Here is a 23,914-nt window from a genome sequence, read left to right as displayed (position 1 = left end):
CTTTGCATCAGCAGGGCGAACGTAAACTTTTTCTCCAATTCCATAAGTTTCCATAACTCGTTGTGATCTTTCCTGAGTTTCAGTGTTTTTCTCCTCTTGAATTGTTAGACGCCAGACGTACATATTTTTCTGAGAAGCAGGTGCAGATTTCTCATTTGTTCCCACCGTTGGTGTTGCATTGTACCAAAATACCGCTAGTAACGGACATATTTGTGCCCTCGCAGCTGTTCGTTTTACTGTGCGGTGGTTACGCTCCACTATCCCATTCCCTGAAGGTCTATACGCGCATCTATACTTCCTTTTTACACACCATTTTTGACATATGTTTGAAAATTCTTTGGATTTAAACACCGCTCCATTATCCATCAACAGTTCTTGCGGTGGGCCATGCTCCCTAAATACGGATTCCAATTGATTTACTACACTTTTGGTATCTTCGCACGGCAACTTTCTCCAAACTGCAAACCGACTTGGTCCACAGTCAATCATTGTTAAATATGGCGACCCTTTATAGTGAGTCACATCACAAGCAATTCTATACCATGTGTCTGGTACATCTAACACTCCATTTTCCCATTTTACTGGTGCTGGATCAATTGAATTACATTGGCAACAATTGCGAACACATTCTTCAACGTCTTTTCTTAATACGTGGGGAAGTCTTCGTTGCACTGTAAACATTGTCCGATTAACGCCAAAATGATGCTTTGAGTGACAATTACGAATTTCCTCAGCAATACTTACCCCAGCTAGTTCTTTAGTATTTTTTTTTGAAAGTTCATTTATCCAAGTTTTTGGAACTCTTGTCAACACGTCAGCTTTGTTTTTGGAGGACGGAACCCATTTCAATGTGATGTTTATACTATATTCTTTTATTAAGTCTTGCAATAGAGAAAGTCTTCTTTTAATAAGCATTTCTGATAATCCATTTGATCGAACCCTATGACTTTCAGTCAGCACACTTTTTAACCATCCATGAACTGTTACTGAATCAGTGAATACTGACAAATTCTTTATATGCCACTTAGCAGCTAGGTTTATCCCACGCACCACAGCATCTAATTCAGCAATATTAATATGCATGACATCATTTATACTTCGAAGCCAGGCTGCATCCTCAATTATTACGCCATTGTATTCTTTAGCAACCCCCATTGCCATGCTGCTTGCATCACACCACAATGTCGCTCCATTTTGAATTCCTTCAGCATTCCATTTTCCTCTCACAGAATCGCTAACTTCCAATCGGCGCAATATTTCAATCAACCATGACTGAGCTTGATCTCCGATTAGATCATCCCAAGCATCTCCTTGACTATGTCGTTTTATAAAACTGCAGGCAATTCTGAGCCAACCTCCAACAGGATAGTGACCTAACAAGCGTCCACATATCGAAAAAAGTTTCCGTCGTGTTACTTTTTCAGTTTTGATATCTTGTGACTTTGGAATGGTGTTTCCTCGTTTCCAACAAAGCTCTTTTTTTTCATTTCTAAATAGTTGCAAACCCAATACTCGTGCAGTATCACATTGCTCTGGCTCTTTGGTTACCAATCCATAACGCGCCAAATGATTTACGACCTTTTCAACTGATGTTTTTTCCAAATTAACAATTATATCGTCAATGTAGTGGTCAGTTGCTTCACTAATATCTGCATCTAGATTCAACACGCTGCCTAAGATTGAAGACATTATTTTTGGAGCAGAATTTAACCCAAAACCAAGACGTGTAAGATAGTATTTTTCTTCTTTGTAGATTACCCTCTGATGCTCCCACAAACTCGGATCGATGTGTACTTGCATATACGCGCATCAAAGATCGAGTGTTGCAAATTTGTCACCAAGAGTTCTCCATTTTCTAACTTTTTCATCACATGCATCACTTGTGGCATTATGCGAATTAACGTACTGATTCAATTCGCGAAAGTCCAGAACAGGTCGTACCTTTCCTTTATTTTCCTGCTCAACAGCCATTAACGGGACAATCCCTTCTGTACTTTTTTCTTCTTTGTTGCATGGTTTCAACCAGCCATTTTTCACCCATAAGTCCATCTCATTATTAAATTGAGGTATCAACTGGGGTTTTACCTTGTACTGCGCTACAGAATTTCTCAGTTGTGGTTGACCTTGTTTCCATTTATATTTAGCAGTCCACTTTGTACCATCAAAGTAAGCATCAAAATCCTTGTCATTTATACCAACAATTTGTTTCTCTGTATAAATTGAAACAAAACCAAATTCAATTTTTCCATTGTACAAGTGCACTCCTCCACAGCGATTAATGACATCCATACCAATAATAGCATCAATACCGTTGACAACACTTTTTAGAATCATTACTAATGCTTTGAGCTTTTTTCCTTCAATGATTAATGTTACTGTAGCTTCTCCCTCCGTTTTCACAACTTCTCCATTAACAGCCAACACCATTATATCATGTCTTCTAATACGAACACCAGCTTTCCGAGCCATATTGTTTGAGATAATAGTTCGGGTACATCCAGTGTCGACCAGTGCTTTCCCAGCAAAGGTGTTCACCTGCACAGTGCATATTGGAAGCGCCGTTAGTTGTTTAGGGAAACAGCTGGCGCTGGCGATTCCCCATTTGAGTTTCCCTGATGCAACAAACAAAATCTTGCAATGTGTCCAGATTTTCCACACCTAAAACATTTTATCCCATCACTGACATTTTGTTTCTTCGAAAAACAGATTCGAGCAACATGTCCAGATTTGCCACAGTTGTAGCAGATAACATCAGTAGTGGATGGTTTCTTAACATTTTTATGGAACTCAGAGATAGTTGTTGAAACATACTCTTCTTTTGTTTTTTCCGTCATGAGTACTCTTGCATGGTTAAATGCATCCTGTAAACTGATCCCAAATATTTTCACTTGTGCTCGTAGCTGCTTCGAAATTTCACCCGGCAATCCAGTTATGAACGCTCTTAGCAATAATTCTTCGCTTTCAATATCGGCCAAATTCATAAGTTGACGCAAACTGGCCAAATACACATCGACAGATTCACCGTCATTCCATCTCCGATCTCTGAACTGCTCGTAAGCTTGGAAACCATCAACTGCAAATGCATCTAGTAGGGCTTTTTCAATGTCCTTAGCGGAAGTTTTTTGGCTCTCCCCAAGTTGCTCATATAATGCGAACGCACTGCCTTCAAGAAACAACGGAATGATCACTGAAAGATCGCCCAACTTTTGCAGCTCTCCCACCAGCTTGATCTTTTTCAACCACACTACAACATCTCCAGATCCATCAAATTTTCCAATCATTTTTGCCATGGATGCCATACTGCCGAAATAGCTTGTAAATACAACAACTTTGTTTACTTTTATTTTCTACTCAATTCAATTCTTTTACAACTTTTATACAGAAACAAAAAATTCTCGAGGGCGTAATTATGTACAAAAATAGCGTACGACTTGACTAAGTTATTAGTCAAGTCATAAAATGTAAATACGACAACTACAAAAATAGCGTATGACTTGACTCATAACTTACATCAATTAACTTTAATGACAAGAATTTTATAAACGTAATAATAAAGTTTCATAGCGATCAGCTATTATCACAATATATATATATTACATATTTATTTATATATATATATATATATATATATATATATATATATATATATATATATATATATATATATATATATATATATATATTGCATGTAATTTTATTTTTAAGATTTCATTTTAAGTATTTAAAAATGACCACCTTCAAAGAAAGACGTCATTGTAGAGACTTAATACAGCTTTTTAAAATCAAATGTAGTAAAGAAACTGTTAAGTTGCACCACACTCCATTACGCACTGCATCTCGCCACGGTCATAGAAGTCAATTTGTCAAAAAGATAGTTTGATCCAATAATAACAGAATTAACTTTTTCACAAATTGAGTTGTTGACAGCTGGAATTGCCTGCCAGGTGAGATAGTAAATGCTAAAAGCTTAATTGCCTTTAAGAATTAGTTGGACTTGTTCCAAAAAATCCGTCACAGTGCGGCTAAGGCGTTCTATGCAACACAATAATGTTGCATTGTGGTTAACTAACTAATTAACTAACTATTTATTCTTTTTTAAATATACTAAAAAAGTAAAATTATTATTCGCAATTATGAGTATCTGTAATATTTGATGATGGTGTTGAATCACGAACTGAATACAACATAAGCTAAGGCGTGCTAACCGCCATGTTTTTTATTCCCAGTAAAAGTGCTAACAATACAAGGCATGTGTCTATTATGCCGAACACGGATATTACATCTTCCTTCTACAATTTTTTTTTTTTTTTTTTTTTTTTTTTTTTTTAAAGATATGCATATATATCATATAGTTAATAAGTTCTTTATAATATACACAGTTAAATGAAGTCCCTCAAGTAGGCAGGTCTGTTTTTAGTCCTTGACGATCTGCGTACGTCAGGCTGCGGTTCAGTCGATAGAGTTTCGGGAATGATTGTAGCTTCTTCTATTTCATTTCTTGCTGTTTCCTCATTTAAGGTAGGAGGTGTGCTAACTGCCGGTAAATCGTATGGTAAATCAAGTTGCTCATGCTGATATGCTAGTGGTTGCTCATTGGTTTTAATCAGATGTTTACGATTGCGTCGATATACTCTTCCATATTTATCTACCACGTTGTATGATCTGGGTAGTGTTAGTTTTTCTTTAACTGTCACTTTCTTCCATGTTCCATCTTTTTTCATCCAGGCAGTGTCGTTTGCTACGAGATTTGGGAGTTCAGATGCGTTCCGGTCATAGTATTGTTTTTGACGATTTCTGGACTTGGTGATCTGGCTATAAGCATTTTGTGGAACTGCTGGTATAAGTAAATCACGGTGCACAGGTAGGGTTGTTCGCGTTCTTCTGTTCATGAGAAGTTGGGATGGAGAGTAGTCCATACCTGTAAGAGGCGTGTTAAGGTATTCTAGAAGGCCAAGTTCAGGCTTGTCGCATTTTTTTAGTATTTTCTTCATAATTTTCACGCCCATTTCACTGAGACCATTTGATTGGGGGTAGTTAGGACTTGATGGAGTGAAGTTGAACCCATATTCTTTTGAGAAGTTAAGGAACTCTGCACTGTTGTAGGGGTTGTTATCGGCAATGAGATTTGAAGGTATTCCGTGACGAGTAAAAATGGTTTTCATGAACTTGATAACAGAGAATGCCGTTTTGTCAGGAATGACACTGCTCTCTATAAATTTAGAGAAGAAGTCTATAACAATTACATAGATTTTTCCATGCAACTCATATATGTCTGATCCTACTTTACTCCACGGTAAGTCAGGAATGTCGTGTTGAATGATTTTTTCCTTTTTGTTGTTATTACGGTATTTAAGGCATTTTTTGCAGTTAAGTATTAGTTTATCAATGTCGCTTGTAAGTCCTGGCCAGTAAACAACATTTCTAGCTCTAGCTTTTGTCTTCTCGGTGCCAAGGTGTGATAAGTGGAGCTGTCTTAATATGAGGGGTCTCATAGCGGTTGGTATGACTATTTTATTTTCTTTTAGAATTATTCCCTCTGCTATGTGTAAGTTGTTTCTGATGTTCCAATATTTCTTTTCTTCACCGCAAAGCATTTGTTGGTGTAGGGGCCAACCATAAGTTATATAGTTTGTTATTTGAGAGAGCGCAGGGTCAAGTTTAGTGTCGTGCTGCAATTGCTTTAGTCTATTTGTTGATATTGGCAAATTTTGAACTAAAGTGTGGATCATAACGTTGCAGTCCTCATTTAGGCTATCATCCTCGTCAAAAATGTTGAGGTGGGCACGTGATAAATCAGCAATGTGTAGATCTTTACCTGGAACATATTTTACTACAACTTGATATTTTTGAAGTCTTATCAGAAATCTTTGTATGCGAGGTGGTGCTTCTGACAGCGGCTTGTGCAAGATATATTCAAGAGGTTTGTGATCACTTTCTATGGAGACCTGTCGCCCATAGGTATATTGGTTAAAACGTTCACAAGCAAAAACTATTGCTAAAAGTTCTTTCTCTATTTGGGCATATCTCTGTTCTGCTGTGGTTAAACTACGGGAAGTATAGCTGATCGGGTGACCTTCTTGCATAATACAGGCTCCTAATCCATGTGAAGATGCGTCTACCTGAATCTGGACATCTTTTGAAGTGTCAAAGAATGAGAGTACAGGAGAAGATGAAAGAATCTGTTTAATTTTTTCTATAGCACTGGTATGTTCATGGTTCCATGACCAGAGTATGTCTTTTTTAAGCAGCTGGCGAAGGGGAGCAGTTATCTCTGACATATTTGAGATGAATTGTCGCAGATAGTTGACCATTCCTAAGAGCCGTTGCAAATCTGCTTGACATGTAGGTAATGGGTATGCAGATATGGCTTTAGTTTTTTCAGGATCAATTCTTATGCCTTCATGGCTGATTATGTTGCCAAGATACTTGACCTCAGATACTCGAAATTGTATTTTCTTTAGGTTGAATCTGATGTTTCTCTCACGAGCTCGTTGTAGGATTTCTTGGAAAATTGTATCATGCTCTGTATCTGTTTTAGCTGCAATAATCAAATCATCGTGGATAGCCAAAACATTTGGGATATCACCAAAATTAAGTTCAATCATCTCCTGTGCAGCATCAGATGCGCATGATATGCCGAATGGCATGCGGTTGAATTTGTATCTGCCATATGGAGTGTTAAATGTGCATAGCTCTGAAGAAGGTTCATCTAATTTTATATGCCAATAGCAATCAGCCATGTCTATAACAGTGAAAACTTTGTTGCCGCAAAGTTTGCTAGAGATTTCTTCTGTAGATGGAGTGGTTTTGTATTGTCTTAAAACAGACTTGTTTAGTTCTTTCGGATCAATGCATAATCTTAAAGATCCATCTTTTTTTTCTATGATGACCAATGAGTGTACCCAAGGTGTCGGTTTAGAAATTTTTGAGATCACTGTGGCTTTAACTAAACGGTCAAGTGTGCTTTTAAGTTTAGGAAGGATAGTCATTGGTACTTTCCTTGGTGCATGAATGACTGGGATTGCATTTTCAGCAACTGCGATGTGATAGTTTCCTTTAACTAAACCAAGACCAGTGAAAACGTCACCATAATGTTTTAAAATGTTAGCTTTATCAATTTCAACATTGTTAATGTTTAGTATTTCAAGAGATTTGCAGGAACTTAGACCAAGAAGTGGTTTTACATTGGATAGAGATACAAGAAAAAACTGGCACACTCGTGAAATGTTATTATTTTCAACAGTTAGATTGCAAGTTCCTAGTACAGGAATATTGTTTCCTCCATATGATTTTAGTCTGGTTATTGTTTTTTTGAGAGGAGGTCTTCTAGGAATAGAGTTGTAGACGTTGTATGGAATGACATTACATTGGGCTCCAGTATCTAATTTAAATGTTATATTTTTGTTGTTAACTGTAATATTTGCTGTTAAATCGTCAGCACATTCCATCGATGCTGCAACATGATAAATATATAGCTCTGCAACGTTGAGGTTAACTTCCTTTTGATCAACTTGGTCTACAGTATTAGTATTAAAGCGATTGGTTTTGGATCTACATACATTGGCAAAATGGTTTAGTTTTCCACATGCTGTGCACTTTAGGCCATATGCTGGGCAATACGAGGAAGTATGTTGTGATCCACAGTAATAGCAAGGTTTTTGTAAGGGTTTATCGATCTTTAGGGAGTTGAATTTAGTTCTGTTTCCATGTTTGTTTATGGAATCTGCCTGGATTGTATTTTCAAGGGCTTTTAGTTGTATTTTTGATGTTTCATATGCTCTCATAAAACTGATTGTTTTTTCTAGAGTGAGCTCAGTGTCTTGAAGTAGTCTTTCTCTGGCAGCTTTAGAGTCGATACCACAGACTACTCTGTCTCGTATAAGGCTTTCTTCGAGGGTTCCAAACTCGCATGTTTTAGCTTTATTTTGTAAATCAATCAAGAAGTCAGTAAATAGTCTGCTATCTTGGATACATGTATTAAATAAATATCGTTCATAAGTTATGTTTTTTTTGGGTTGAAATAACATTCAAACTTTTGAACTAAAGGTGTTAATTTGTCTTTTTCTTCGATTGTGAAGATGAATGTGTCATATACTCTTAAAGCGTCTTCGCCAATCATGTGAAGGAAAGTGGCACATTGAATATCTTCATTTTTGTCATTGACTCCTGAAGCTATTCTATAAAGATTCCATCTCTGCTTCCATTTTCTCCAGTTTTCTGAAACATTGCCATTTAAATTCATTGCCTCTAATGGTCTAAGTTGTTCCATTTTATTTTAAACACAGGTTTACTTCTGGTACCATGTAATATTTGATGATGGTGTTGAATCACGAACTGAATACAACATAAGCTAAGGCGTGCTAACCGCCATGTTTTTTATTCCCAGTAAAAGTGCTAACAATACAAGGCATGTGTCTATTATGCCGAACACGGATATTACAGTATCAAAGGTCCAGACATAGTTACAGGCAAATGAATGTAAGGTATGTTTGAGCTAAAAATATTATATAAATAAATTCCTTAATAAATGTATGAAGCTATTTCTATTTATATTTGAATGAAACAGTGCAACATGTCACAGTTATTTGCACATAAGAGAAGCAAGTCCTATTATTAAAGTGCAAAAAGTTGCTGAATATAAGTTTATCAAAGAATGTCATCTGGTTTTGTTAAGCATTTTATGTAAATAAATATTTTTTGTCAAGTTTGAAAGTATTTCCAACGTTAATAAATAATATATGAAGTTTTTTTCATCAAGTTTAAAAAACTACCCAAGAAGCATCACTTGAATTTATTGATATGAGGAACGCTTTTAACAGATTTTTTTTTATTTTATTACATAATCAAATTATAACAAGGTTAAAAAAATTGTTAAATAAACTAAAAGTAAAGTCTAGAATTTACCATGAGTATAAATGTGTGTTCAAGTAACACCCTTTATTAGTGCTAGTTGGAATCCATGAAAGATTTCTATAGTATTTTTGTTTTTAGAAACACTGGTGTCACATACAACGAAATTCGGTCGATGATCATTTGAAGAGAGCTCTTGACAGAATAGCATAACAATTATTTTATTACGTTTTTGTAGGCTTTTTTATAAATGTAAGCTTTTTTTTTTGTATGCTTATATTATAAATAAACAGGAAATTAAACTTTTAGAAATTTATTAAATTATCGGGATCTAGACTGTTGCTCCTAAATTTTCGTTTGCAAAAGATTATTTTTTAGCATAACATAAGTTATTTACTGAAATATCCTATACATAAATAAATGTATTTAGGATAATCCTTGAAAAGGTTAAAACGTTTCATTTACACAATAAATACCCATAAAAAAACGTTTTCGTGATACCTTAAAAAACGTTTAAAAAACGTTTTTAGGAAAACGTCCGGTCACCGTTTTTTATATGGACGTTCAAAAAATCATTAAAAAACGTTTTCAAAATGTTCTTGTGCCCACTGGGTTAGAAGAACAATTATTTATTTATTGTAATTTGATTCTAGCGAAATCTGAGGCTGAAAATTTCTGATTTTCCGTGTAACAAAAGTTTGTTTTCCAACTATACCCTCACCAAATGTCACGAGATATAATTCTAATAAGATAATATATGAAAGGAAGATAAATCGAGGTTCCTAGATTTAAATAAACGCTTTTTCAGAAAACGTTACTTACAAAGATTATTCGAAGTAAAAATTTTATTGGAGATTTTCAAACATTTTTGGCTGAGATAGAAGAGCACAAAATTCACTTACAAGAATTTTGCTTATTCAATAATTTTACAAATTGTGAAAAGTCATTGGAATGAAAATCACAACTCTTTTAAAGGTAAATGTTTTTAAAGGTATTTGTGTGGATAAAAAATACATTTTGTTTGCGCATGTAGATCCATAAAATGGTGAGGTCAGTTGCATCATTTGCATGAAGCATTTTATTTTAAAAAATATTTTGATAGATTTCGAAAAAAATATTGTTTCTTGCCATGTTTAAAAAAAGGAGAAGCAGTCAGCTGAACGAAAAAGTAAGGAGGGTGACGTAATTTAACATGTTTAACATATATTCTTTTGCCTATATAAACATTAGTTCAGGATTGTGTCACGAAAAAGAACCTTAGAACCTTAGTTGCTTCCTATATTCTAAATAAAGCCATATTCAGCTTCTTATTTTTGTAAAAAAGTTCTTACTTACAGAAATAAGTTAGAATGTAGGAAACAACTCCTGACCTGCAATAGACTTTGACATATATTATGGGTTATTTCAATACTTATTGATACAATACCAAAAGAATGCTCTCCTGTTACAACCGCTCTAGATTTTTCGCTTTAAAATTTAACTGTTCTAGATGACGAGAATTGGAAGCAAAAAAGAAACACAAAAGAAAACATACACGGAGGAGAGCGCGCTCGCCTACACAATTCATCATTGAATGTAACTTAATGATAAAAGGTGTATTCAATGTAAAACCAAGAAATTGATTAAGTTTCCTACAAGTGTTGAGAAGAAAAAAAATGGAATTAGATTGTAATAATAAAATAAATTAACTAGGAAAATAGTTTAGAAAAAAAATTTTTTTAAATACTTTTACGTACCTCTTTTTCCAATAAGTTTCTGGATTGCTTTTAATATCTCATTCAATTTTTTCCCCTTATTTTCATATAGTTCATAATATATCTTCCCTGAAATGATGATAGCTAGTTTGGAAGAAAGAGGAGGCTTATAATTCTCAACATATATAGGTATGATTATTTTCTTGCAGTGATCTGCATGCGTGTATTCTTTTTCACAGTTAGGTGAATTCTTGTATTCTTCTGAAATAAGTAACAATATAATTTTGGAGTTTGCAACACCTTTTGCCATTTCACTATTTAAATCACCAGCCATATTCTTTTGATCGATCCAAACCTTATAACGGTTTTCGGTCAAAACTTTGTATAAATCATTTGCGTATTCTTTTCCCGTGTTCCAATTATATGAAATCATCACGTCCCATTCTTCGTTTTCTGCAGTCATTTTGAGTCTTCTGGAAAAATATAAGAAAACAGTTATATTTCAATTAAACATCTCTAAATAAAAGTTTTAAACCCTAATGAAAATATGTGCAGTCTTAACACGTTATTTACAAAGCGTTGTTGACTTAAATTAACGTGAAGTCAAAAAGAAAAGAAAGTTTAACTAAACAAAGCAACAAGAAAAATAATTTCACAAACTTTTTTTTTTCAGTTCAACATTCATGTGCTGCAGAAGAAAAAAGAATCGGTCGTGCAATATAAAAGTTCTCTTGAATTAAGTATTCCCTTTTAAATATTCAAAGTTGCTGTTATAAAATATTCTGAAATTTTTGTATATTTTGAAACATGCAATCGAGGTATAAGTAGCATTGACGAACTTAAAATTTTGATAATAATCCGATATGATGCGATTATAAAGTTTTCGAGATAAAAACGATGAAATTTGTTTTTTGGCTTTTAACACTTGTATTTATTGGTTGGTACAAAGTACGAAGCTGCACAAAAATGACATTCCCTCTCATTATTGCAAACTTTCCCATTCCCTCTCGCAATTAAAATGAAACTCCGTTTCTCTTTCATTACTATTCCCATATTGTCGTAATAAAATATGGTTTTGGAAAATTGTTTTCAACTGCCATGCATGCGATTTAATCGTAAAGAACCTTCCTTAACCTCATTTTTAGTTGAAATTGTGGAACAAAAAAATGTCGCTTTCCCTTTTCTTTCACAACCATTTCCGTTCCTATCTTAAGATTTCAAGTGAATTACTTCTCACTCTCATTTTCATGAAATGAATTGGATTTCCACGACTCTGATTTTTACGAGAAACTCTATTGGTTAAAAAGTTTTGATTTTGCTTACGTGCAATTTTTTTGTGAACCATTACACGTTTTATACAAATATGTTAATGATTCAAGTTTGAAATAAAATAACTTGTTTTGGTGCACTCTCGTTTTAATCTGGTAACAAACTTCAAATGGGTCATAAAAAAAAAAATACTCATAAAACACTAATAAGTGTAGGGAAAATTAAAAAGTTTCCCTACACTTTTTATCCTAGTATATTTCCATTACCGTGACTAATGAAAAATTCGAAACATGTTTTTAGTAATAATTCGAATTTTTTCCCAAAACTCATTACTTTGAATATCAATGGAGGTCAGAAACAAATATTTCAAGTTGAGCTTTTGTCCTTTTTTGTAAAGAAATCTCTTTTTTGTAGAATCAGAAAAATATGATACAACATAATTTTTTTGAAACTTTTAAAATAAAACTTCAGTTTATGCTTACATTTAAAGCAAACTGTTATAATTTTATTGAAAACGAAACGTCGAAAATCTGCATTTGCAATTCAGGGGAATTTCCGGGCTTCGGGTGAATAACTTTCTTTTTTTTATCATCTTATGACAAACTTATGTTTTGTATCTGCAATATTGAATATTGTAATTAATGTCAAATTTGGGTTCAACGAATAAAAAAAGTATTATACACAAAGTTTTATTCTACTAAACTTTCGACTTTCAACCGCTGCGCGACAACAACAGCATTGAAATAGAAAATCATTAAATTTAAAATAAAAATGAAAAATGAAGTTTTTATTTTTGATGACTTCCGTTATGTGAAAGGAAATGTTTCTAATGACTTCAATTCATTCACGCTTTTTAAGCGGATTTGTTTCTTTTGGATTTATGTAGATATAAAGGTAAAAACAATAATAATAATAATAATAATAATAATAATAATAATAATAATAATAATAATAATAATAATAATAATAATAATAATAATAATAATAATAATAATAATAATAATAATAATAATAATAATAATAATAATAATAATAATAATAATAATAATAATAATAATAATAATAATAATAATAATAATAATAATAATAATAATAATAATAATAATAATAATAATAATAATAATAATAATAATAAATAATAATAATAATAATAATAATAACAACATAAAAGAAAGAAATTCCAGGTGCAAATAAAAATACCTGAGATAACTGACACTATAACCAATTAATTTACTAGTTTATTATCATACTCATATTATTTCAAATAAGAAAATCTTTTGAAACTGATTCCTTCTAAATATTTCATTACACTTATTATTATTATTACTGTTACATTTTTTCTCATACAGTAAAAACTCCAAGCAAACTTTCGTTATTTTTGCGAACTTTATTTATTTTAAATGAGTCTGTTTTTAATTGAAAAAAATTACACGTCCCTTACACTAATCTTAAACTAGAAAATGCGCAATTTATTTTTAAAATGACATTTGATAAAACTAGATGCCTACCTTCTCGATAATTAACTATGCTCAAGGAAAAAACGCAAAGAGCTTGAAGTGATCTTGTACTGTACTAACCAAATTTTCTGTTCAGATTTTTTGTAGTGACAAGTCACTCCCAAAACTCCTGCATTCGTGTGACAGCTTGAGTGACAGCTTGAATGACAGCTCAATGTTCGCACTGTTGTTTACATGAAGCGAAACAGTGCTTTCATTGTACCCATGCTACAAAAAATAGAAGTCAAAAGCTAACGTAACATAATTTGTTAAAAGATTGTAATTGATCCTATTGGAAAACAAAGTTCACGTAATATGTGAACTATTATTTCGTAAAAAAATCTCGAAATTTAAATGTGCGCAAATTAAGAATAACTGAAAAGGCAGCTTTTTGATGCTAAATTAAAAAAGTAAAGACAGAATAACATAAAATGAAATTTAGAATGTTGAAAATTTTCTTTTATACTGAAGTTTAAAACTGCTCCCGGTGTGAATCTAATACATGAATTAAGTATAATGAAAGCAGTTAATTAATGTATGAATATAAAAATTTATGAAAGCAGTGGTGTTTAACGGCCGGTTTTTAGACCAAATTTTGTTGGCTCACAAGATGCTTTAAATTACAATTTCTAAAAAATTGTTCCACATACTTTTTAAAAATTTATATTCTTAAGTTCTTAAACTTTAGAAACATTTCAACCATCGTCTGTTTCTTAGGCCAATCGCCTGAGAGCAAATTTTTGGAAAAAGTAAAAACGACTTTTTTGTTACGCAGTCTTATCACTTTTTGTGAGTTATATGTAGGAGAGCGCAAAGTTTTGTAATAACATATCATCTTGTTGTTTATTGCAGCTTCATCTTTCAATTCAAGTAAACAAAATGCATTGATTTTAAGTGTTATGTTTGCGTTCATATAAGCTTGTGATGATGTTACAAATGATGTGACAACAACTTTGTGATTCTCTCTCTAAAAAAAGAAAAAACTTTTAGAAAGAAAGAGAAAAAAGAAAGAAAGAAAAAAAAAAAGATTGAGAACAAAAAAGAAAAAAATCAAATAAACTGCTCATCATTTGTACTCTTAAACCAGAGAAACCAAATTAACTTTAAGGAAGTAATTCTCATTTAACTTTTTTATTTGTTGTTGCTGAAATTTTATTTTTCCAATTAATCCTACATTTGTTAGTAGTATTAGTATTAGTAGTAGTTGTCTGGTAGATTCATTTTTTAACCCTTAAAGCACCAAAATTTAAAAGTGTTTAGCTGTTTGTTTAAAAAATTACTAAGAAAAGAAGAAATAAAGAAGATGTATGATTACAGAAATATAGATGTAAAAATAGAAGTATACAAGATGTTAAAATAGCTTCTGTACAGTTACAACTGTACAGAAGTTTTAACCTTTGAAAACATGGGAGTTTTTAGAAGTGTTCCTCCTTTTCATTTAATAATTGACGAGTATTGTGTTATTGATTTTAATTTCTAAGATAGTTTTCAAGTAAGCATGATTTAAACCAATTTTTAGTTTTTTTTTTAACCTGCAATCTTTTCAAAACATTTATCGGTTGTTTCAAATTAGAAAATGTTTTTTTTTAAAGTTTAAGTTTCTTTAAATTTTGTTTTTGAAAAGTCGCTTTATTTTTTTACTTTATTCAAAAATAATGCAGCAAGTTGCACAGATGTTGACTTAAAGTGGCACATAAAAAAGAGGGATTCCTCGATGAAACTTACGCGCGTTTGCAAATACTAAATAACACAGAAAACACTTCTAAAACAAATGATCCATATGTGTATATTTGTAAATATGTGATCCATGATTGTTCTACAATACATTAGGTACTGAAGCTATTTATATTGTTAACAAAAATATTGGTATTAGTTTATTATAACTAAATTTACATTTCGTTTATATTAAAATATAAATAGTAGTTTATTATAATTAAATTTACATTTCGTTTATATTAAAATATAAATAGTAGTTTATTATAATTAAATTTACATTTCGTTTATATTAAAATATAAATAGTAGTTTATTATAATTAAATTTACATTTCGTTTATATTAAAATATAAATATTAGTTTATTATAATTAAATTTACACTTCGTTTATATTAAAATATAAATAGTAGTTTATTATAATTAAATTTACATTTCGTTTATATTAAAATATAAATAGTAGTTTATTATAATTAAATTTACATTTCGTTTATATTAAAATATAAATATTAGTTTATTATAATTAAATTTACATTTCGTTTATATTAAAATATAAATAGTAGTTTATTATAATTAAATTTACATTTCGTTTATATTAAAATATAAATAGTAGTTTATTATAATTAAATTTACATTTCGTTTATATTAAATATAAATAGTAGTTTATTATAATTAAATTTACATTTCGTTTATATTAAAATATAAATAGTAGTTTATTATAATTAAATTTACATTTGTTCAGGGGTGAGCTGCCAAATTTTGAACAGCCGGCTCGCTATTATTTAAAAAAAAAAAAGGTAAATGTAAGCAAGAGCCAAGCACTTCGTATTTTACGTACGCATATGATGTGTGTATTGTGTTGCGCACATGACATGTTTGCGAGTGTGTGGCACATCAGCGCGATGTGCATATTTTGCATAAACATACTATTAAAATGGCTTATTTTTGGTTTTAGGATTTAGTTTAACAAGCGGCTCGCCGAGTTTCAAAAATTTTAACAACCGGCTCGCGTGAGCCGGACCGAGCCGGCTCCAGCCCACCCCTGCATTTGTTTATATTAAAATATAAATATTAGTTTATTACAATTAAATTTACAGTTTATATAAATTGCTTGAGAAAATGAAAATCAACATAAATCTTTTTTTGTTTTGTAAAATATTTGCAAAAATTAAAATCAACACAAACCTTTTTTGGTATTGTTTTTCACTTTAAAAGTTTTTTAGTAAACATATCTTATAAAGTATCACTCGTCACTATAAATTTTATAGAATAGTTTATATTCAAACGACCGTAAAGCGCATGCGCTCCAAACGGCATGCAAAACAACCGATCAGATCAATTACATGTCTGAGTAAACAAGACATCAAAACAACCTTAGGTTTATTCTGAGGTAATGTTTAATATCAAAGAATTAAATTATTGTTTTACGTTATCGAATCAAAAAAAAAAATTGTTAAAAAGTTACAAAATAAATTGTAGTTAACTGATTAATACATACTGATCCGTTATAATGAATATTTTGTAAGATTGTAAACGGCGTCCGAGACGTTGGAGATACAGCCACCCTTTCTGGTCCAAACGTCATAGAAAAACTTTTTTAAAACTAACCAAATTTATGAAATTAATCTTTAAAAGTTTTCCCCGTTTAGGACGTTTGTGAATTACTGAACTCGAAATATTATCTAGGGTTTGAACAATTAATTCATTTAATACCTGATTAAATTGTTTATGGTATTAACGAAGACGTTATTTGTTCTCTATTATGAACGGTGAACAATTTTATGCCCAAACAGATTACACCTCTCCAGTCCCCAACGAGCTTGGTTAAAAGACAGTTGACCACCATTTTACAAAAACTTTTTATTAAAAGGACATTTAACCGATATCATTTCACTGTTTAATATGTTGAGCTTAAAAATATTTCATGTTTCATGAATACTGTACTTTTGGTAAACACTTGCACCTCCCCAGTTTTATCTATAACCTGGTGGCTACTAATCCTATATTATTTTTTTAACTGGAAATAGGCTGTAATACAAATAGTAAAAAACTATTTAATCAGTTACTGATGTAAAATTAACAACTTAAATAAGCCGGTTTTTGAAAAAACATAACAGGAAAATAAACATGGTTATGAACATAATTCGGAGAAGTAAAATGTAAATGTCACGTGAATGCGTTTTTTTCTCTCTTCTTTTTTTAGGATATTTCATTTTTTTAAATTGAATGGCATGAACGCATAGTTATACAAATTTCCACTACATTTTAACGCACATCCAGTTTTTTTATTAACTATATATCCAAAACTAAAAATCTTCATATTTAATCTTTATATTTATAGTGCTTCTTTAAAGCTATTTTTTTTCTGTACTATACATAACACGCACATTATTATATATAACAACACGTACATTATTATATATTACTATTTATAACAACATGTACATTATTTTCACTAAAATTGAGTATTTTTTCGTTGAAACAGTTTTATTGATGAACTAATTTTGGCAAATGATATCTGTTCAGCTATAAATAGTAGAAGTTTTCAGGGTCTGGTCTCATGACTTGTCGTTGCAAATTAAGTTTAAGGTGTAGAGTTAACTTAAAAGGGTGTTGTATTAAAGTTTCATAAAGGCATTTTCTTGAGGCATGTTCTTGAATTACCAACTACGAAAAAAAAAGGTTTTTTCTTCAAGTGTGGTTTCTTTGGACGGTTTGCAATGACAATTTTTTTGTTTGTTAGAAAATTTAAAAAATATATGAAACGTGTCAATATACAAAACCATTGAACTAAGAAAAAATTATTTGGCCAGATGATGAGTTGCACGGAAATGACATTTATAGTTCTTAATCCCTTCCATTACTACGACAGCTTTCCATTGAGCAATTAAAACTAAACTCCCAGTCTCCCCTATCCTCATTCCAAAATTAAGTCTTTAAAATGCATAACTTGAAGAAATGTTGTCGTTTATACAAGACTTTAATAGTAAATAGTTTCCCTAAAACTTATTGTAAAGTAAAACTCATTTTAAAGTAAAACTCATTTTAAAGTAAAAGTATTCCTCATCCCAGCCGGCACATTCAAAGTCGGTTAAAACCACGGTATTTTAAAATATGAAAGAATATAATTGGAGTTATTAGATATTAAAGTTTGAAAAATAAAAATACCGGTCCTCTGCTAAAAAAGCTTAATAAAAGAAAGTCTATAAACCTAAGGCTTCTCTCACTTAAACCGAAATTATTAAAAACAAACATGTAGAAGCGCGATTTGGAGTTAGTGGGAATAGGGTAATAAGTGGTTACAAGTACGTTGAATATTTTTAAAAAACGGCAAAACTGCAAACGGCCCTATTTTCAACCACAATAGAGACAAGACTAAATGCGGACTTGAATTTCACAAAGCTTTAACAAAAAGAATAATAACTTTATACTTCTAACTATATACCTTATATTTTAAAATCCCAGAGAATTTGGTGGAAAAATATTATTACTCATCTTCATTCCCATAGTTGTCTCCATTTCTTGAAATCAAACCAACTTTTGAAGTAAACTTCTAACTGATCATAAATTTGCACTCGTTATCATTCCAGAGGGTGGCACGAAGCCATCGATTTGATCTATCAATTGATCAAATTTTACACAGATTTTTCCGTTTTTGTTGAATATTTCAGAAGTTATTAATCGAAATACATTCCAAACTGGCACACCTTCAACATTCTAGGCGTTAATTCTGAGGTTTAAACGCATTGATATTACCAATGCTATCAAACATTTTTACCGACATCTAACAAAAGTTATTACATCCCAATTATGTTCTGCTTTTTCAATATTTTGATTTTTTGAACTGTATACTTAGATGTCATGGTAACAGACAACTAAAAAAGAAAGAGTAATTTTAAGTAATTTTTATTTTACTGTGTTATAACTCTGAGCAATCATCCCACGTGGTACGGGGTGGTTTTATACATTTGTTTTACATTGAAAATAAATAAACAAAAATTAAGAATTGTTATCATGCAAATATTATCAATCAAATGTGTTTTTCCAGTGAAACATTTTACTTTTTTTTGCCTCCGATTTCAGACAACAAAAGTGACTGCTACATACCTAGTAAAATTTTATTTTGTACAACTATACATTATTACTAGAACTTGAATAATCTTAGCAATTAAAACGTTTTTTTTTTCTATGTTAAGAAAAAGTTAAAGATATAAAGGTAGAATTAAAAAGATATTTTTGAAAAATTTGAAGCTAGATGCAAAAATTTTGTATGAATTCCTGGTCAAATGCTACATACACAGTGTCTCATATATATATATATATATATATATATATATATATATATATATATATATATATATATATATATATATATATATATATATATATATATATATATATATATATATAAACAAGAACAAGAACAAGATAAACTATAAAATTGGTTTTACAAAAACTAGCCATTTAATTTATACAAATTGAATTCACTCGAAAGAGTTTTATAAAAAAAAGAAAAATTAACATTTAAAGTAGTCAACTTTTGCTTTTATGCATAATTGGATGCCATAAGGCGTGGATTCAACAACCTCATGCAACAATCTTTTGACGATTCTGTCCAAATCTTTAATAACTGTTGTTTAAGATTTTCAACTGAAATTATATTTCTCATATTTTCCGTCAGTCCAACTACATACATGATCAATAGGATTTAAATCAGGCAATTGAGCTCACCAAGGAATAATAATGTAGCCTTTCTCATTGAACCAGCCTTGAATAGAATGCGCAGTATGAAGTATGGCGCTATCCTGCTGAATATTCAATTTTTGCTTCTTCCAGAAAACAATGTTGTTGACTATTTTAAACACTTTTCCAGAGCATCTTTGTAGCTTTTTGTGATTCTTCCGGTATATATATGTTAATGAGACTTTGAAGCATTGTGAGAAATACATCCCCATATTCCAGTTGAGTCTCCACCTTCCTTGTAAACTTATTAAAACATTGTAAACTTATTTAACTTCATCACTAAAAATTACCCGCGACCATTCTTCAACAGATCAGATGATTCTTTCTCGGCACCATTTCAACTGTTTTAGGCGGTCTTTTACAGTCATAAGGTTTTTTAATGGCGATATATGAGCCTTTGTCTTTGTTAAGTAATGTTAAGTTTGTTGAGTATTTCTTTGTTGAGTAACATCTTTCTCACTAAAAAGAGGAACTCTTACTCTATTAATAAAAAAAAAGGTTTTAAAAAAATTTTTTGCTTTGACAATTTTATTATTAAAAAACTAAACCGATATCATAAAAAACTTGTACTTGTGTAAACTTTCTGGACACACTGTATTTAACACTCTGCATGTTTGTAAATGGTTATCAATTTTTGGTTATAAACGGCTATAAATGCATGCATTAAAACTTAACGCTTTAAGTTTTAATGGACACATTTATAATCGTCTTTATAACTCTTTGCATCTAATTGACATTTTAAATTCAGTGAAAAAGGTTATAAAGGCAATTGTCCAATGAATTTGAATAGAAAAAAGGGCTTTAAAGTGTCTCTACAAAAATTCACTTTTAAAGATTCATTGTTTTAAGAAAAAGTTTAAATGATGAATTGAATATGTTATGCTTAAAATATTTTATTGAACTCATTGTGTTGCTTTATATTGGTTTATATTTTATCATATTGTATCATATAATATTATAATATTGTATTATATACTATGTTTAATTAAATTATATTATCTTACATTTCGTTATATTTTATTACATAATCATATATAATATAATCCAAATTCATATTGTATAACAATATGAATTTGGATTATATTATATATGATTATGTTTTATACCATATTATATTATTGCGTGTTATATATTATAAATTAATATATTATATCATTTGTACGTTATATAAAAACAAGTTTATAACTTTATTATAAACTTAATACTCTATTATATTACATTACATTATATTATATTACATTTTATTACACTATATTATATTCAATTATTTTAAGATATACTATATTATATCATTATATAGTCTATTATAACATATTTCATTGTATCATTATATATTATATTTTACTATATTATACTATATTATATTATTTTATCAACCGGGTAAAGTTTAGTGTTTAAAAAAACTCTTTTTACATTGTACACAGTAAAAGAAAAATCATACTTGTTACATGGACGAAGACTGCTTCACGTGAACTTACAAAGTTAGCAGAAAAAAATCTCTTCTAAAAAGGAATTTTTTTACATCATCACGGAGGAAAAATCCGCATGCAATTTGGATGTGATTTTCATAAATCTAATCAAAAACTCTTCGCTTCATAAACACTTTACAATCGCCCTATGAAATTGCTCCAGAATCTTTGCACCATATTAATATTTTGTCGATTTTTTTTAAAGTGCTTTGACAAATTTTTTTAACGCTAATGGACTTTTTTTAGGCATTTTACGCTGATTTGGGTATTTTAGAGTTTAAAAAAACGTAAAATAAAACACTTTAGGGTTTATAATGGTTTATAAAAACGTTAAAATAAAATGATAATTTGAGTTTTAACAAATTCACATTTGTAATAAAATACACGAATATATTCAAAAGTGGAATTTTCATTATAAAACAGATCACTAATAAATTGTTATACAATACACAAGTTACATTAATAATCAATTTTAATGGTTATTTTTAATCGGATTGTTTTTTTTTGATTTATTCTTAATTTTCCTAAGTCTGGTTTTGGGGCTTTCTCATCAAAGTTGTATTTTTTTTGTTTGTGATTTTAAAAGTGCATCAACATCAATTTTGACTTTAAAATTTTATAAACTAGAACGCCCCCCGCAGGTTTCTTTTGCAGATGTTGTTGTTGCTGATTTTTGAAGTTAGATGAAAGAAGTTAAATGATGTAAAAATAAATGCAGTTTTAGTACCAAAATTTGACTTTCTAAACAAATTATTTGCCTTATCATCATAGAAACAAAACACTGACAAGAATAGGATTTTTACACTAGAATTTTTATCTGATTGCAAAATAAACATTTAAAGTTTGGAGATGTACTGATTCGGAGACTGTTTTCATGAGTTTCTTAGCAAGAAATAAATTGAATGACATCTGAATTAAGTTTTAAAAAATGGCTTACATGTTCATAACATTACATGCAGCAACAGGGCTTCCTAGATGTCATCATCTGACTCCTGATTTGAAATTGATGAAGGGCTTTTGGTTTCTGAGCAGAATTTGAGCGATATTTGTCTCACTTGAGAGTAGTTGCTCTTGATGAAAAGCAGTTCTTCAGTCTGTAGAGGATCCACGCAATTTCTTCCCTTCGTGACTGTCATGCTGACAGTGCTGAACAAGTACTCAGAGGATGCTGAACTTGCAGGAATGTTCAGGATAGCGAAAGCAGCTTTGAAAAGAATTGGATTGACGTTCCGTTTCGTCACCCAGAACTGCATTGGCTTTCCCATCCATGCAGAAACTGCCTCAACATAATTTTCATAGAGAAAAGATTCTCCGTTTAATTTACCCGCGCTCTTCTTCTGCTTCTTTGGATGGATGAAGCTCAAAGAGAAGCATCCAAATTTTAAGTGCCGAAGGCTGTTATCGACGAGGAATGGTTTAATCTCCTGGTCTTCTTCCCCACTTTTGCGGAACAAACTTGACAAGAACTCTTTGACAGCTTCTTCAGGATCCTTGGCTAATTTCTGGAGACTGAACTTAGCTTCTTTGAATTTGGCTTTCAAGAACTTGGCGTATTTTGGTCTAAAAAATATAAAAGAAAACTTAAAAAGTTAGACTTTGATGGACAAAAAGATTTTAAGGGCAGATGGTCAGACTTTTTACTGAATTTATGTCCTAATATTTACATCTATTTTCATTTTTGGAATTATTCGCAACAATTCCCTCTCATTTCTTTTAATTATTCACATTATGAACAGTTGATAAGCTCCTTTTTCAAATTCAGTTGGTTACCGGAAATACTGCCAAGTTATGGAGCGTTTCTGTCGTGCTCCTTCCTCACTTCCTTAAGTACGGGCATCAGTTTTAAGCGGCCATCGAAGATGACAAATTTAATAAAAATTAGGCAAAATAGTTAATCATATCATTAAAATTAAACAAAAACATCATCATTAACATTAACAATAACTTTGAATGCTTCCCATTATCTCTTGTCTCTTTGCAACTTTCATCAATGCTTGAAGGTAATTAGCACTTTGTGAATTAATGTACTGGCACTAGGCAAAGAAAAATAAACTAATTATACTAAACAATGTATCACCTGTTTATTCGGCTTCGCTTTCATGGGGAGGCAGTTTATCTGGATCTGAACTGCTAAAAGGCTGAGTGAAAATATGATTGTTGTGATATTATGATTATATTCTACTTCCATTAATTTTTTTAGAAATATCAATTATTTTTGAAAAAAATGGACCTTTTTCACAGAATACCTGACAGAACCGTTAGACCTATTGGACCAAAATGGACCTTTTTCAAAGAATACACGACAGAATCGTTCAAGAACTATTATCTTAACGGGTAATTGAGTTTGGGTACCAATAGTATCAATAACATTTGGGTACCGATTACTTAATTGACCCGAAAGATTGAGTCAGGTCTGGTATGAAATGCTTTAACTACCCGATTTTATCGGCGCTATCGGGTAATACTCGTTCGGGTAAACAGAGTTTCAATAAAGTTATTTTCAGCTTTTATTGTTGTCCGATACCCGTTCAGGTTGATTCTCGTTCGGTGCCTATTGAGACCCGGACATTCCTTAGTTTGAGCTGGTGAAACTATATAAGCAACTTTACAAACTTTTATCTGTAAAGCATACAAATGTATACCAATTTTTAGATATCATTCTTTTATTTATCTTTATAAATTT

At 30.9% G+C, this 23,914-nt stretch overlaps 1 protein-coding gene, 1 long non-coding RNA gene and 1 pseudogene across 3 annotated transcripts in view; 2 read left to right on the top strand and 1 right to left on the bottom strand.

Annotated features, from left to right (window-relative positions):
* The window catches only part of LOC145192050 (uncharacterized), a 50,906-nt gene extending 37,376 nt beyond the window's left edge, over positions 1-13,530 (bottom strand). For both annotated transcript variants that reach the window (XM_090076565.1, XM_090076566.1), the window contains exons 1-2: positions 13,322-13,530; positions 10,587-11,017 (exon numbers count right to left, since the gene is read on the bottom strand). In XM_090076565.1, the coding sequence (XP_089932691.1) occupies positions 10,587-11,007 (421 nt within the window). In that variant the 5' untranslated portion in view covers positions 11,008-11,017; positions 13,322-13,530. The remainder of the gene's footprint in view (positions 1-10,586; positions 11,018-13,321) is intronic.
* The window catches only part of LOC149893981 (uncharacterized), a 152,750-nt pseudogene that overhangs the window by 85,727 nt on the left and 43,109 nt on the right, over positions 1-23,914 (top strand).
* Positions 14,895-16,456, top strand: LOC149893982 (uncharacterized). The gene is made up of 3 exons (XR_016449143.1): positions 14,895-15,139; positions 15,762-15,816; positions 15,975-16,456. It is a non-coding gene; the product is annotated as an uncharacterized LOC149893982 (long non-coding RNA).

Source organism: Hydra viridissima, unplaced genomic scaffold, assembly GCF_058129835.1.
Source record: "Hydra viridissima isolate aposymbiotic clone 2 unplaced genomic scaffold, HvirCarnegie_v1 scaffold_1, whole genome shotgun sequence".
In the NCBI taxonomy this organism is placed as follows: Eukaryota; Metazoa; Cnidaria; class Hydrozoa; order Anthoathecata; family Hydridae; genus Hydra; species Hydra viridissima.
The sequence above is the reverse complement of the archived record's forward strand: the minus strand, read 5'-3'. Positions and strand labels throughout refer to the sequence as shown.